General features: G+C 36.9%; 1 protein-coding gene across 2 annotated transcripts in view; it reads left to right on the forward strand.

The window, feature by feature from the left end:
• Positions 1–15,838, forward strand: part of DYNC2H1 (dynein cytoplasmic 2 heavy chain 1) — a 155,707-nt gene that overhangs the window by 127,199 nt on the left and 12,670 nt on the right. For both annotated transcript variants that reach the window (XM_039563927.1, XM_039563935.1), the window contains exon 85: positions 1,260–1,349. In XM_039563927.1, coding sequence (XP_039419861.1) covers positions 1,260–1,349 — 90 coding nt within the window. The remainder of the gene's footprint in view (positions 1–1,259; positions 1,350–15,838) is intronic.

The following is a 15,838-nucleotide window of genomic DNA, read 5'->3' on the forward strand; positions in this document are numbered from 1 at the left end:
GTTAGCCCCATACTAGCCACTGTGAAGAAAATTAACTCCATCCCAGCCAAAATGAGCATAAGTACATCTGAGATACACTTACATAATAACAATTAGCTAAGCTATTTCTTTAAAGTAATTTAGAGTGATATATTAGCAACATTAGGCAAATGCCTTTTAAGTGATATATTGATGAATTGATGAGCTGTCTTTAAATGCATATCAAGTAGAAGAGGCTGCAAAAATGCCAGGTTTCAAATAAAAAATAAGTTTCAAAAAATCCTAATTAGGACGACTCCCCCCAGTGCAGTTAACTATGCTTTGTTAATTGTCTCATTTGTGCTCTAGTTTATTCAATCCATTTGTAGTTACTATCCTCAAATCTAGTTATGTTCTGGTTTTTATCTATAAAAGGTAAACATAGAGTATTTACTTTGAAAGATACCTTTTTTTACAAACTTCTATGATCAGATTTTGAATACGTGTTTAATACATATGCTATTAGAATGGAAACTTCCTGGAAAATGCAGCTGTAAATATTAAACAGTATAAACTGTTTTTTCTGCTCAGCATCTTCAGTAGTGTGCAATATTCCACAGGTACTGTTTCACATCAATTTTCTTTCTCATAAGTAGGAGAATCTTGCAGTCACTTTCACTGTGGTTTAGATTCCTGTGGACTAGGTAAAGTTAATGTTCCTATCCTTATTTTTAAGGAGGAAATTTAACAGATGCTCTTTTAAGCCTTTCTTTTTGAAGTCAGTGAAAAAACTTGTACAGGGAAGTCTTGCAGGATGTTTTTTCTCGGGTGTTGCTCTGCAAAAACTGGAAGGTGATGAGAAAATAATTATTCAGAGGAATTGTACCAGATTGTCTTCACCACACAGCCACACAACTGCGTGTTCAAGACTGAGGAGGCTGCAGCAAAGGAGTGGGAAACTGTGGTTGCAGTTGAAAGATGGCATTGTGATTTTCCAATAAATAGTTGTCTTAGGCCTTTTGGAAGTCTTTGTGGAACCAACTGATGTTTCCTTATTGAGTAGCAGAGGTTCTTGCAAGTTCTCCATCAGAACTGTGTCTGGGCCATACAAAGAATTAGTGGGAATATGACCTTTCTGTTTCTGATTGTATGTTCTTGATCATTATGTTACTAGTATTGCCCTTTTCCTTTATAGATGTATTTGATCTCCAGGTTATTAATTTCATTCAAGTTTCTGGCTTAAAATGTAATGATGATGGATTTGAAATGTATACTTTCAGTAAATACATATTTTATTTCAGTGTCCTGTCACATGGCAAAGCAAGTGGGAAGGTCCAGAAGATCCTTTGCAATATCTCAGAAGTCTTGTAGCTCGAGCACTTGCCATACAGGTAATTTCAGAGTCATTTACCTCAGCATGCTGGTGTTCAGTGACACAGTGTATTATGTAAATTCCACTGCAGTAGACCTCTACAAACACAGGTCCCAAAGAGTTTTAGATATGTGAAAATGCATGTAAAAATATGAAGATCAAGGAGTAACGTGATAATATGGTTAGTTACTTCACAATTGGTTTATATGTTAGATTTTAGTCATTAATCTTTATTGTGAACTGTGGGGAAAAAAGACTTTTTTTACCCAGATGAAATTTTGCATCTAAGTCAAGACATACTCTTTAATCTGGTAGGGAGATGCCTATCAAGATGTAAGTGAAGCATTTCTAATAAAGGTAATGTAGAAATTCATAGATGACTAGTCTTTGAAGAAAAAAATGAAAACATCTGCATTCTCCAGGTTTAGAAGGGGCTATAAGAGAGCGTGCAGAGTCTGACAATAGCCCTGTCTGTCCAGAGTCTGACAGTGAAGAGGGTAAATTTTAGTTTAGGTAAATCTATATATATTTTGATTGTCAGAAGTGTTGTATGTAAGATAATACGCAGAAAAAATAAAAGTAATTTATCTAAATTAATTAATATTTAAGGAAACAGATTCCTTATCTATGTTGGATACATAGAGAGAAAACTGTGAAAACCGTCAAGAAAGGAAGACTACTTTAGGAAGGACAGATCTTTGTTATGTCCTGGCAATAAATAGAAAGCTGTTGGTTTTGATCTTGATTAACACATCTTGTCAAATGGGATAGCAAGATTCCCGTCAATATTAGTGTTGACTGTCAGATTCAGAAGAAACATTTGAAGGGCATGTGACTTCTAGGCATTACTTTTCTAAAGAAACTGTCAAACAGATGTTTCCAAAGTATTGATAAGATTCTTGTTAGGCAAACAATTTCTTTTGGCTAATGCTTATTTTTTCTTTATCCTTTTCTTCAAAAAAGGCTTAAAGTATAAACAAGAAAAAAATATAAATATGTATAGCAACAAGTGATAATGCATGTTCAAATGTTATTTCGTCATACAGCTGGAGTTGAACTTAGTCTCATCTGTCTTTTTGCTGACTACTAAAGCCTTTAGTGTTAAAAAAGCATCATTTGTGGTGAGTCAGCATGTTCGTAAGCTTCAAGAGTTCTTTACTGTTTGCAACTTCTCCTTTCATTTGGTTGTGACCAAACTGCATGGAATTTTCCTTACTTACATGATTTATTTTTAATGGAAGTCTGAGATTAGAGTTCAAGCTTCTGTGTGTAGTGCACCTCCCATACAAAGTGACAATGCAGAGGTAACAGGATGAAATTAGTGTTAATAGTAATAGATGATTTTCAACCACACATATTCCAAAAGTTTTTATTTCCATCTATTACTCCACTCAGCTATTGACAAATGTGCTGCATTATATTTGCTGCATTACCATGATAGTAATCTTCCTTTCTCATTGCTCAAACTGCTGACAAAATGGTACATTTGGATTAGTCATTTTTATGAAAGTTATTATGAAAGAATCAGTTATTCATTGTAAGAGAGAGAAAGATTATTAAGGCATAGCTTTCCTGTAGATACTTAACTGTGTCCTTAAGCAGTAAATTATGTTAAATTTTTTATTAGTGATAACAGTCACTGGTTGTCTCATTTTATTTCTTTAATGGCAAATATGTAATATAGTTGTGTTTGGAGCAATTCTTAATAATACAGTATCAGTCTGCTTTGCCTCTCAAGCTTCTAGTCAAATCACATCTGAAATACAATTTCTATATTTTTTGGTGTATATTATTAGAAAAATGTTGATTATTTCTAGTTATGCATTTCATTTGAATCATCTTTGTCCATAAATGTGATTCCAAATCATGACTGTGCCCATTACACCTTTCTGATTAGTCTTGATCATTTTTAATTAACTTTTCTTTTTTGTGACATTTCATTATTGATTTTATAAATGTAATTAATCACTAGTTCATTCTAGGTTTAGTGTTCAAAAATTCAATAAAGGCTTCAATAAAGATATTTCATAACTCTGAAAATTATCTTCAGATTTATTTTTCAATAAATGCCATATTTTGGATTAGTTTAGTTTTATATGACCAACTTTATAAGCTTTTTTTTTTATAGTTACTCTTATCTCCCTCTGTTTCATTGACTATAAGATATTGACTTACTGTTTGAGACAGGTTTGATTTAGGCATTTTTGAAGAGGAAATAGGAGATATTGAAAGATCAAAGTTGTATTGAAGGATTATATTTCCTAAGGATGCAGTAAGTCTCTACCTAGGTTATTAGTTAAAGGCTGCCTTGTCAAGAGGTTTGCTGCCAGTGCAGAAAACAGTAAAAGTAACTGCAACAAGCATTTAATGGGGATGGGGAGGAACACAAAATACAGGCCAGATGGTAAAATATTTATAGCAGAATTTCTAGAAGTGTAAAGATGTTCTGAGAGCATTATACAACAACAGGCAGAAAAACAACAGGTGTTGCATTTTTCAGGTCTGAATTGACTCAGTAAAAAGGAAAATAAAAAAAACCCAAACCTGCCTATTGAAAGTGTGAAGAAATTTGTATTTGTATATGCAAAATGCAGTAGAGGCATGCATTGCTGTGTACTATTAGTTATGGCGATAGACCTGATGTAAGTAGGTGACTTCTTCCCATGTGCAAGTTCTGATATTTGGATGGTAGCTTTTGCTTTAAATTGAAACAAAAGATATGTATTGAACATTCTTCTAAGATGGAGTTCTGAATACTTTCAATAAGCAGTGCTGACATTGAACTTTATAATTTTGTGTTTCAGCTTGTCTGTCTACAGTGACGTATTTGCTACTGACATTAAGATATGAAATGTATGAATTATCATGGATCATTGTATAAGTTTTAATGCTTGGTCCTTACACTGTCAGTTTCCTCATGATGGCACCCTAAATGTTTTCTGTGGTTTCCTTCTCTCATGGTTCACGATCATAGCTCAGCAATAATGCACATCAGTATAAGGGTATTAAGTGCATCCCAGTCTCTAGATAAGTGTCTTCTCATGGCTGTGGATACCAGCAGGAGAGAAAGAGAAAGAGGAGACTCACAACTGCAGCTGTTAAGAGGTGAAACAGCAGCCCAGGCAAATGTCAGCTGAACAGCAACCTTGAAAAAATATTTCAGGTCAACAGATTGGAAATTAATTTTTGTTTCCACAAGAACTAAATAAAGAGCTTAATTTCACCTCTTCAAAAAAGAACCCCAAACCCTTCTTATTCCAAAAAGATCTTTTATTTCATTCTTTTGGACTCTGCTGGTTTTATGTCATTTACAAAACCAGTTCTTCCTTAGGATGATTGTTTGGTCAGAGAGCTGCTAAAAGTCTTGCAGCATACATTCTGTCCTCAGAATCATAAGCACCAATTTCAGAGTTCTAATCAAGGAAATGTTATAAACACTGAAAGTCTTTAGTTGCATAATTTATGAAAGGTTTTGTTGAAAATGTGCATTTATCTATAAAGTACTCCTAGTATATAAAGAAGTTAAATTTCATATTTTTCAAGAGACTTATATTTATTTTCTGAGATGCTGGTCTCTTGTCCCTTTCCATCCTGAGTAAAATCTAAGGTAGTAATAGTTAACTTCAATACCAATTTGAGCACCTAGTATAAGATTTTTGCTGTTTTAATGGTCTTTCAGTATTTGAGAAAGAATGACTTTGTTCCTGTTTTGGAACCGTAGTCCTCTATTTCAACAATTAGGCCCCCAGAAAGGTGGATTGGACACCCAAGTTATATGAGGTTTGAACTCTTGGAAATTGCCTGCTGAATATACTGGAAAACCTTCTGGGAATAGGAAACACAGGATTTCTCCATCATATCCTAGGCATCTAGGCAGAGATACTAAATTTTCATTCACTGATAACAGGCAGAAAGTCTGCTCTTAGTAAACCAAGGGAATTGAGTCCTCTCAATTTTCACCAGGCTAAAGAACTCATACAATTCTTGTAAAAATCCAGAATTGTCATGCTCAGTCCCCCTATTCATCCACTGGGGTACTCCATAATAAGGCCTATCCCAATTCAAGTAATCACACTTAGTTTCCAGAGTGTTTTCTAATACATTGCCTTAGCAGAGTCTGCAGCAGGGACAATAGCTTAATGGTTTGTCTTTTACAGTTTTAGGAGAGGCTGATTCAGATGGATTAGTTTTGCTTGTTCCCCACTGTAGTGGTTTGGCCCAAAATACTCATTACTGTTTATCTTCTGTGAGATAAGAATTAGGAGAAATGCAAAGCAGGCACCAAACTTGAAAGAATATAAAGAAGTTTATTAACAGACCTAAAAGAGGGAAAAAAAAATTATACCACCTTCAGAGGGACTATGCTTGCTAACCTATGACACCCACCTTGTCATTGTTCCTCTCATGGCTGTCTATGTGAACAGCTGTTACCTAGGTATCTGTACAGTGCAGATTTAGTATTCTAATATTAAAGCACAAAAATTCATAAAAGTAATGTGGTTTAAATCCACCCATTCCATTATCTTAGTTCAAATTTCCACTGTATTCTGAAGAATTAGCATTTTTCTGCTGCTTTTCTTGGCTTCTTCTCTTTAGCTATCATGAATATCAAAACAAAAATACAACTACAGCCTAACATTATCTGCTAAGGAACTGATCCTTAATTGGCTCCCTCAGTTCTCATCACGTTGCAGCATGATTTCATTCTGTTCAGAGTTTATCAGCCAGGATATGTCTTTCAAGACCTTATATCTAAGTGATAACTGTTTGGTAAAATTTGGAAATATGCAGGTACTACTAAAAAAAAATGTTTTGTTTGTCTCTAATATGCAAATTTGAAGCTCTTAGCAGCTGTTTTATCATGTCACTCTTAATCACTGTCTCAGTGAGATTGCACTGATGAAGTCATGGCTGATACGGAGTGGTAGTGCTTTGTAAAGATGCACCATCTGAATAAGGGACCACACAGAATGTGAGATCTAAGTTTTGGACATGGATGGGTAATAGGAGTTGTCCACTGAAATAAGATCTCATTTCTAAGGAAATTAAAGCAGAAGCTGAAGCAATTTTTGTGCTTAAAGAGATTGTGTACTCTTGTCACTTACAGAAAGCTGTGTTCATGCATTGGTAAAGTTTCCCCTCCAGGCTCTTCACCATCTTCTCAGCCCTCCTTGGGACACTCTAATAACTTAATATCTGTCGTAAATTGTGATGCCCAAAACTGAACATCACTTTTTTTTCATAGTGAAATGTTTATTTTCCTCCAAAATACAGTGGGTTTTAACACTAAATCTGCAAACTATGCTATTTCAAATGTAAATAATTTTGGTTGCCAATGAGCAAGATTTACGTCAAGTTTTGGAAAAACATTGTGCCTTTTGCACAAAAAACCTGGAAAAATGGTTTTTAAACAGCAGCATTGGAAAATGGAAAATACTGCTACCTGCATTTCTTTTGGTTTTCTTGTGAGCTTTTGAAGCCTATTCCCAGTGAGGTTTAGATGCTCTGTTAAACTGAGGCATCTGCAAACTATGGGCTTTTCAATAAATATCAGGCTTAACTGTTGTGAAATGTAATCTGTTTCAACAGAATTCAGCTGCTGTTCATTAAACTCTTGAAATTTTAAGCATGTTTTGTGAGAATGGCTGTTCTGTTGAAATTGTAAAATACTACCTTGTAAGCAGAAGTTTGAGCAGCACCCCTTATCACACCACTAACCAGGTGTTTAGCTCTTTGATTATAAAATATTTATTGCAGGAGATAATTACTCATAAAAAGATTTTTGTAAATGTTGAGTAAAAGAAGAAGAACCCAGGTCATTGTCTCTACAGACATTGTGTCTGAGAAATTACCATATTTTAAAGAAAATGATCTTCTTTCCTAACCTAGGTTTAAATTTAAAAAAACTAGATTTAGTATTTTTTCTATGGATGAAAGATAGTATTTATATACTTAGTAAATTACAAAAAGCTGTACTATATATTTTATAAGATTTAAAACTGTAGTTGATATACTTTATTTAAACGAATAAAATAATCATCATTCATTGATTTTTCTCTTTAAGCTATGAAATACATTTTCACAATACAGAAAGAAATCTGAAAAGATGCAATGATAAAATAGTAATAAATTTTATGCATTCAATCTATCAAAATTAAAAGTGTAGATTGCTCTGTTTCTAATAGCTTGTTTTTCACTGTATCTCTATCATGGACAGAGCTGTCTGCAAAAGAGAAAGCAGAGTAAAATGGATAGTCTTGTCTGACAAAAGCTCAAGCAGAAAAGGTTAATTTTAGTATAAGGGGTAGAAAATGATGTTATTATCATTCACATGTGAACGAGTCCTTACGTTATTCTGTCAAAGACTGGTAATTTTAAATTCCATCTATTAATGAATGAGAAGGCTGCAGCACATGCTAATGCACCAATTTGTAGGTTCATCCTGTCAATCTGCTTTGCTTTTTGTAGACAACTTAGAATCAGAGAGAGGTTTGGGTTGGAAGGGACCTTAAAGACCATCTTGTTCCAACCCCCTGGCATAGGCAGGGACGCCTTCCAGTAGATCAGGTTGCTCAGAACCCCATCCAACCTGGCCTTGAACACTTCCAGGGATGGGGCATCCACAACTTCTGTGAGCAACCTGTTCCAATACCTTACCCACCCTCACAGGAAAGAATTTATTCCCTAATATCTAATCTAAATCTACCCTCTTTCAGTCTGAAGCCATTTGCCCTGGTCCTGTCACTACATGCCCTTGTAAATAGTCTCTTTCCGTCTTTCTTGTAGGGCTCCCATCAGGTGCTAGAAGGTTGCAGTTAGGTCATCCTTAAGCCTTCTCTTTTCCAGGCTGAAAAATCCCAACTCTCTCAGCCTTTCCTCATAGGAGAGATACTCCAGCCCTCTGATCATCCTGGTGTCCCTCCTCTGGACTCTCTTCAACAGGCCTGTGTCCTTCCTCTGCAGGGGACCCCAGAGCTGGACACATGTCTTGGTTTGAGACAAATTGGAGGAGTTCATCCGAAATGAACGTTCTCTGATCGAGGGCAGATTTCAGCAGCCCCTACCCCTCCAGGTTCGGGAAAGAAATTCTTTGGAGGAAAGTAAAAAATAAACCTATTTATTAACAAGAAAAGTGCACACAGGCATGGAAAAAGAATAATGTTAGATAATAAAACCTCTCACTGTGGAGAAAACCTGGTAAATGCAGAGTCCTTTGTAGGTGTGGCTCTGCCCTCTCCAGAGCTGGGGTTCGGCATGGGCCCCATGGTGTAGGGCCTCCTGGGAATGATGTTCCACACCGGAACAGAACAGTCCCAAGAAAAATTCTTGCCAAAGGAGGCAAGCAGCTCAGCTAGCAGGCTAGCTAAAAAGCAAAGTTTTAACTCTCAGTCTCTCTCCCGAGAAGAGGAGCTGAGAGCTGGCTAAAAGCAGGAAGGTGCTTCCTCCGCTCTGCCGCAGGAACGCAGGGGAGTGTGTATGTCCTTGAGCACAAACCCGCTCTGAAAAATTCGCCTGGCTTCTCTCCTCCCTCTCCTGAGAAACAGCTTAAAGACACAGGAAGGCACAGGATTCATGTCTGGCATAGGGCAGATGATAGGGAATACAGTAGAATGCAGTCCCCCAGGACATTGCAGCACTGCAGGTGGGGTCTCACCAGAGCAGAGCAGAGGGGCAGAATCCCCTCCCTGGCCCTGCTGCCCACGCTGATTTGGATGCAGCCCAGGACACCTCTGGCTTTCTGGGCTGTCAGTGCACACTGACAACTCATGTCCAGCCTCTCATCTACCAGCACCCCCAAGTCCTTTTCAGCAGGGCTGCTCTCCATCTGCTCATCCCCAGCCTGTCTTGGTACTGGGCGATGCCCCACATAGGTGCAGCAGCTTGTAGTTGGCCATGTTAAACCTCAGGAGATTCCAATGTCCCCAGTTCTCAAGCCCAGGTTCCTCTGGATGGCATCCCATCCTTCAGGTGTGTCAACAGCACCACTCAGCTTGGTGTCATCAGCAAATTCGCTGAGGGTGCACTTGATCCCTTCATCTGTGTCATTAACGAAGATACTAATTAACGCTGGTCCCAGTATCGACCCCTGGGGGCCACTACTTGTCAGTGATGTCCATTGGGACTCTGAGTCATTGATCACCACCCTCTGGATGTGACCATCCAACCAATTTTTTATCCATCTCACAATCTACCCATCAAATCCATCTCTCTCCAGTTTAGAGACAAGTATGTTGTGAGGGACCATGTCAAAGGCTTTACAGAAATCCAGATAGATGGCCCATACATCCAGATCTGTAGGTCTTGCCTTGTCCACTGCTGTAGTCACGCCATCCTAAAAGGCCACTAGATTGGTCAGGCAGATTGCCCTTGTTTAGAGTAACTTGCTCTTCTGATCACTACTATATTGACAGAAATATTCTGTCTACTAATAATAAACAATCTATTCAAAATCTTTTATTGTTTTATTTATAAATCTGATGTCATAGTTAGCAGTGCATACATAGAAATAAATTACTTAGAGTAATAATACAGCTTTGTAACTAAAACGTAGGTGTGATTGTGGCTCTTTTTTAACTTCTAGATGGTTTGCTGGGAGCTGGGTTGGTGTAACAGTTTGCAAATGTTTCATCTCCTGTTTTGAGCTTTTAATTGGTCAAAATCAATGGTAAGATGCTGTAACTATTTCTCAAATATCATTAGCAGATATGTATTTTATAAAAAAGCCCATTTTTAAATAGAAACACTTTTCCATTTCACAAGCAAGCACCATCCCTAATTAGCAATCTTTTTGGCCTTTCTTTGGGGGAAGGCAGAAATGTAGCTGCATATTGACCTATCTCTCTCTGAAGGAGATGCCATATTACCGAATTGGAAATTATAGCATAGTTTCATATTGTATTCCTTTGCAAATATATTAAAAAATATTTAAAATTTCAGAGTCTTTTAACTTCGAAGGCTGACATCTCAAATTTAGTTTGTGAAGGAAAAGAGTCATACGAATAATTCTTGACTAAACCATTCTTTATCTATTGTGTGTGCAGTTGTTCTACTCTTGAGATTTTACAGTCAAATAAAGCAATCAGTTCAGGTTGCAAGTGCACTCAACAGTTCTGTAAACAGACATAACTGCGTTTTAAAACTGAAGTCAACAGAAAGGCATTCAGATTTGGGGTTTTGTTTGTTTTGTTGTTTGATTTTTTCCTTAGTAGAGTTATTTTTGGTGTGGTCTTTATCTCTAAATGTTCAGCAAGGTACATAATTGAAGAAAAAAGAAACCAAACCATGAGTCAAAATAGAAGAGTTGTTAAGAGTGATGGGAAGCTTAGGTCCTTATTTAAGGTGTGTAAGTGATGCTTAAAGACGGTAAGGATAAATACCCTCCTGCTCTATAATGTTTCCCAGTGTGTTCAACTGAGTGCTATAAATAGCAACTAAATTAAAATGTGTGCTCCTACGTGGAGGAGAATGTGCAAAAGCATATTGATGTATTGGTAATTCCACACAGTCACTCTGAACTAAGAGAGTTATGATCCAGTGAGAAATTTGTTCTCTACATCTGAACTTGAGTTTCAAAATTCATGTCATGTTTGTACTGTTGCACAGTGTTGTATGTGCTTTTCCTTATACATACAGTGTGTTTTCCTATAGGTTTTCTATCACTAACATTTTCACTATTATTTCTAACATTTCATTATCCCATGCAATAAATTAAGCAAGTGAAAATACCTATACATCAGTCAAAATGCAGTAAATAATTTAGGACTAAACCAAATATTGTTCATTCTTCAGATACTTAGGTTACGAAGCTATGAAAAGGATTTATTCTGTCATGTGTATTCGTGTAATATATTATCACACTGAGAAAGTACAAAGTAATGATTTGAATATATCAACAGAAGAATCTATCAAATAAAAAAACAGTAAGATATTACTAGAATAATAAAACTGAAACCAATATGTATATCCAAACATACCGTGGAAATGCAGAATTCCTAATGACCTTACTAAAGGTCAAAGAGAGTTGTTATTTCTTCTACACTTTTGAGGCCGCATCTGAAACCCTTGTCCAGTTTTTGGCTGTGAATTTGAAAAACATTACCCAGATGGTCCAGAGAGGTTTGTGGAGATATATGGTTTGTAGAGATTTCTTTGGAGATACACAGAGCTAGAGTAGACAATGCTCTGAGCAACCTAAATTGATATTGAATTTGGCACGACTCTGAATTGCAATTGGATTGGATGCCAAAATGTTTAATTTTATGAATAAATTTTTTCTATAATGGAAGTAATTTAAAAACTAAAGTTATTATATCTGAAAAAAATAAAAACTAATTTAAAAATACAACAAAAAAATAGTGTGCTGTTTAACAAAAGTGTTTAACAAAAATTCGCTTTCAGGTTTAATAAAAGGTTTTATGAACTTCAGGGAGCTGATATGCTGCACTTGAGGTACCTTTATGCTAACTGGCTTGGCTTTACAGTGTAGGAGCAAACAACAATACATAGCAGCTTACTGCACCAATTAAAAAAAAACTTAATTATAGTCTGTGTCTACACAAAATTCTCCTTTGCTGAACAAACTATTTGATAGTCTGAGCATTAATCCCATGTTGGAGTGTTCTCTTTAATGGAATGTAAGCAGCTTTAGCATGAGCCAGCATGGTGTGCCAAGATGCCATGTCACAGGCATGGCCATGACATCGTGTAGTTCCTTGGTTTACATGGGGTTGCATCAGCCACTGTTGCCATTCTGTGATCTCTTTTTTTCATGTTGAAAAAACCAGATTTCCTTCTTTACCTTTTAATTGTGGTATCTTTTGGGTATTTTGGGATATGGACCCCCCACAGAGTTAAACAATTTCTGATTAGACTGCTTTAGTATGTTTGATTAACATTCCATACTTACCTGAGAGTTAGGTTAAGCCTTAATAGTTACTAATATGGTAGGGTTCTGTGACACAGGCATGGGTGACAGATTTTCTTTCTGTTTCGGCAGCCTTAAAAGAGGATGTTAACAAGAAATAAATGACTAGTAAACAAGGGGAAAAAAATGGAGAGAGACTGCTGACTGCTGTTCAAGGGGTCATTGTTTCAGAAGAGGAACAAGGACTGTGAGGGAGATGCTTAGTGGAAAATATGTATCTTATGGGGTGTTACCAAGGAAAACGAGCCATAGCAAAGTACGCAGTTCTCTGTTGGCTCTCTTTATTGTAACACAGCCTTCAGGCTGGTACTGTAAAACAAATTACTGCACTGCATCCCATCATTACTAGTGGCTTATATATTGAGTATTCTTTACCCCTGTTTAGTCACACCAGCACCATCACAGTATAGATTTCAGCATCCCTGGGGCAGGAGAGGAGAGGAGAGGAGAGGAGAGGAGAGGAGAGGAGAGAGAGAGAGAGGAAGGAGAGGAGGAGGAGAGAGAGGAGAGGAGAGGGAGGGAGAGAGGAGAGGGGGAGAGGAGAGGAGAGAGAGGAGAGAGAGGAGGAGGAGAGAGGAGGAGGAGGAGGGAGAGAGGGGGAGGGGAGGGGAGGGGAGGGGAGGGGAGGAGGAGGGGAGGGGAGGAGATGGGAGGAGGGGAAAGGAGGAGATGGGAGGGAGGAGATGGGAGGGGGGGAGGGAGGGGAGGGAGGGAAAGGGAAAAGGAAAAGGAAGGGAAAGGGAAAAGGAAAAGGAAAGGGAAGGGCAAGGGGAAAAATGTTAAACCAAACATAAACTCTGAATTAAATTACTGTGTTATTTACCATTTGAAAGATAGTATGAGACAACACCTTATCATATACCTGAAACACTGCAGTATTCACATGGTCATTTAATAGAGGATAACTACCTCAAGAATAATGACTCAAGGATTTCACATACAAAAAACTTACCACAAGGGAACGAATTGTTGTATACCAGTTGTTCCTCAGACCTTAGGCATAACCCCCTCTGGGCTCAATGCCTGGAAAAATCCCTCTGTTTCATTTCTTTGAGCTGTGATACTGTCACTCCTGCTGGCATTTACCACTGAATACCTGCACTTAGGAGCCCACCTGTAGAACACTGTGAGGAAAATAGCACTGTAGAATAACTGCTTGTTTGACCTTTGCTCAGTCTAAACTCCAGTTAACTGAGTACTTACTCCTCTAGCAGTGCTACTCGCCATCATTTGCTCTCAGACTTAGCCAAATTCCTGCACTTTTTTGCCCAGTAAAGTGGAAACCTTCTAAAACTAGTAGAAAAACAGAATTACACCACATGGTTCCTGGCTATGCATATTCATATAACACTGAATACAATTCCATCTAGGCACAAAAATGAAATCACTTCTGTAGTGATTTATATGATTTTCTTTTTCAGTGTAAGTTCTCTTTGGGGACCACAGCAGTAGAAGATTATACATTTGGAATGAATTAAAACTGGTGAAGGAAGAGTATTTGGTTCATTTTAGAGGAGTTCTGTGATTCTAAAGCTGTATAAAAATGTGAAAATCTGGCAGCCTCCTTATTCCTTCCACTGTTCAATGAGGTTCTCAGTTTGCTTTGGGATTATAGATGATAAGGAAGACTTCTCTCTGAAAATGGAGTAGATGTTTCTTGGATGTTAAGCTACATGAAAAAATACTATTTGAACCACCCGAGACCACACTTAGAGACTTGTTTTTATAAGGGGAAAAGAAAACAAAGTATTTTTATTACAGTAAACAGAACCGCACATTAATGGAAGTTTTGAAATATCCTGCAAGGAATTGCTTTCCAAGCAGTTTGAGTATCGCTGATAAGTTTTGATATTATATTTATAATCATAATTTCCTAAATTGATCTATCACAGTTTAATTTCTAGTGTAATTCTAACAAGAAAGATTCAGGAAATATTGAAATAATGAAATTTTGAAAGAAACGGTTGCAAAGAAGAGTGAATGATAGATTTTTTTTTTTTTTTAATTTTGTAGTAAAAATATTTTCCAGGTTAGGATATTTGGACTTGTAGACCACATTGTTCATATAATAGTTATATAAGAGTTGGTGATGGAAGAAAGCCCTTGAGACTGAAATGCTGCATGGCCATCCAAGATGAATAACAAGTCAAACAACTTTTCATCACTTTGACAAATGCAGTCAATATATGTTTCTGTCAGAGTTGGGATGGGGGGAGGGGCTGTTATCTTCTACAGGATTTCTCCCTTTCAAGAAACATCACTTCAGTCTTTCTACAGCTAATCTTAAACTTCCTTCCCATCAACACCTGATCTCTTCTAGCCTTATGCCAGTGGGACTACCAGTGCCAAATGGTCTGTCAATAGAGGGGTGTTGTCTTTTGAGACTGAAACATTTCCCTTATAGGCTGTCATGTGGTGTTATAGGACTAAAAGAAGCATAAGGACTTTTTTTACAACTGCGTTGTAAAATACATTTGATTCTATCTAAAATTATTTATTAAATGGATATAAATGAGCTACATATTCAGCTTTATATAGAGCAGTACAAGCCAATACAATTTTGGTTTTGTGATCTAATGAAAGTTTTCGTTATTGAGTACATCCTAGCGCTACTTAATTATATGAGTTCAGAATTAATGTCACCCATACTGGTCTTTTAATTGGGTGGAATATAAACATCTGTGTTCCTGACAGTGTTTCTCTTTAGCAGTTACATTAAAAGTTTATTTGATGACAGCAATAGAATGATTGTATTAATTACAAGTTGAAATGATGTCTACTTTTATTACACAAAGCAGTTTACTAAGCCTCTCTTAACCAGAATACAGAGTCACTGCTATATGATAAAAGAAATTGTTATATGTAGTCATTTAAAGACTCATGCAGACAAGAGTCATTAACCATGTACATTTACCTAATGGAAATGGAAAGCAAAAACCTCCGAACTGATTCATAATCATTTGGGTTGAGGGCTCATAATCAGGGACATGGCAGATTAAAAAAAAACTGATTAAAGGCTTGAACATGGTGGAAACATTATGGAGATGTGTGTGACACACTGCCAAAATAAAATAAAACTCCATGAGTGAAATGATTTTGTCACTTCCAAAATGGTTCTATGGAATTATTCATCAGTTTGCAGTCCAAACAATACACTAAAGTACTTTTTAATCAAGATATAGGTGCTTGGCAGGTGCATTGTGTGATGAGAGTGTAACTCCCAAGATTTTTTATTCAGTGACTATGGCAATTTTATAATTTCCTGGGAGCTGGTATTTTGAAAGGAATGGGACTTGTCTTTCTCTATTTAGTGATAGCATGTAGAATCTTATTCTCTGATTAGTTTCTAGCTTAGTATTAGTAGAATCACAAAATGGTTTGAGTTGGAAGGTACCTTAAATATCATCTGGTTCCAAACCCCCTGCCATGGGCAGGGACACCTTCTACTAGACCAGGTTGCTCAGAGCCCCATCCAACCTGGCCTTGAAGATTTAATCTTTCTGTGAAGAGCTTACTTATAGTGTGGATTATACAGTGACTTCAGGTTCATACTACAGTGCCATAGTCAGGACTGTGGCTATATC

Source organism: Corvus cornix, chromosome 1, assembly GCF_000738735.6.
Source record: "Corvus cornix cornix isolate S_Up_H32 chromosome 1, ASM73873v5, whole genome shotgun sequence".
Taxonomy (NCBI): Eukaryota; Metazoa; Chordata; class Aves; order Passeriformes; family Corvidae; genus Corvus; species Corvus cornix.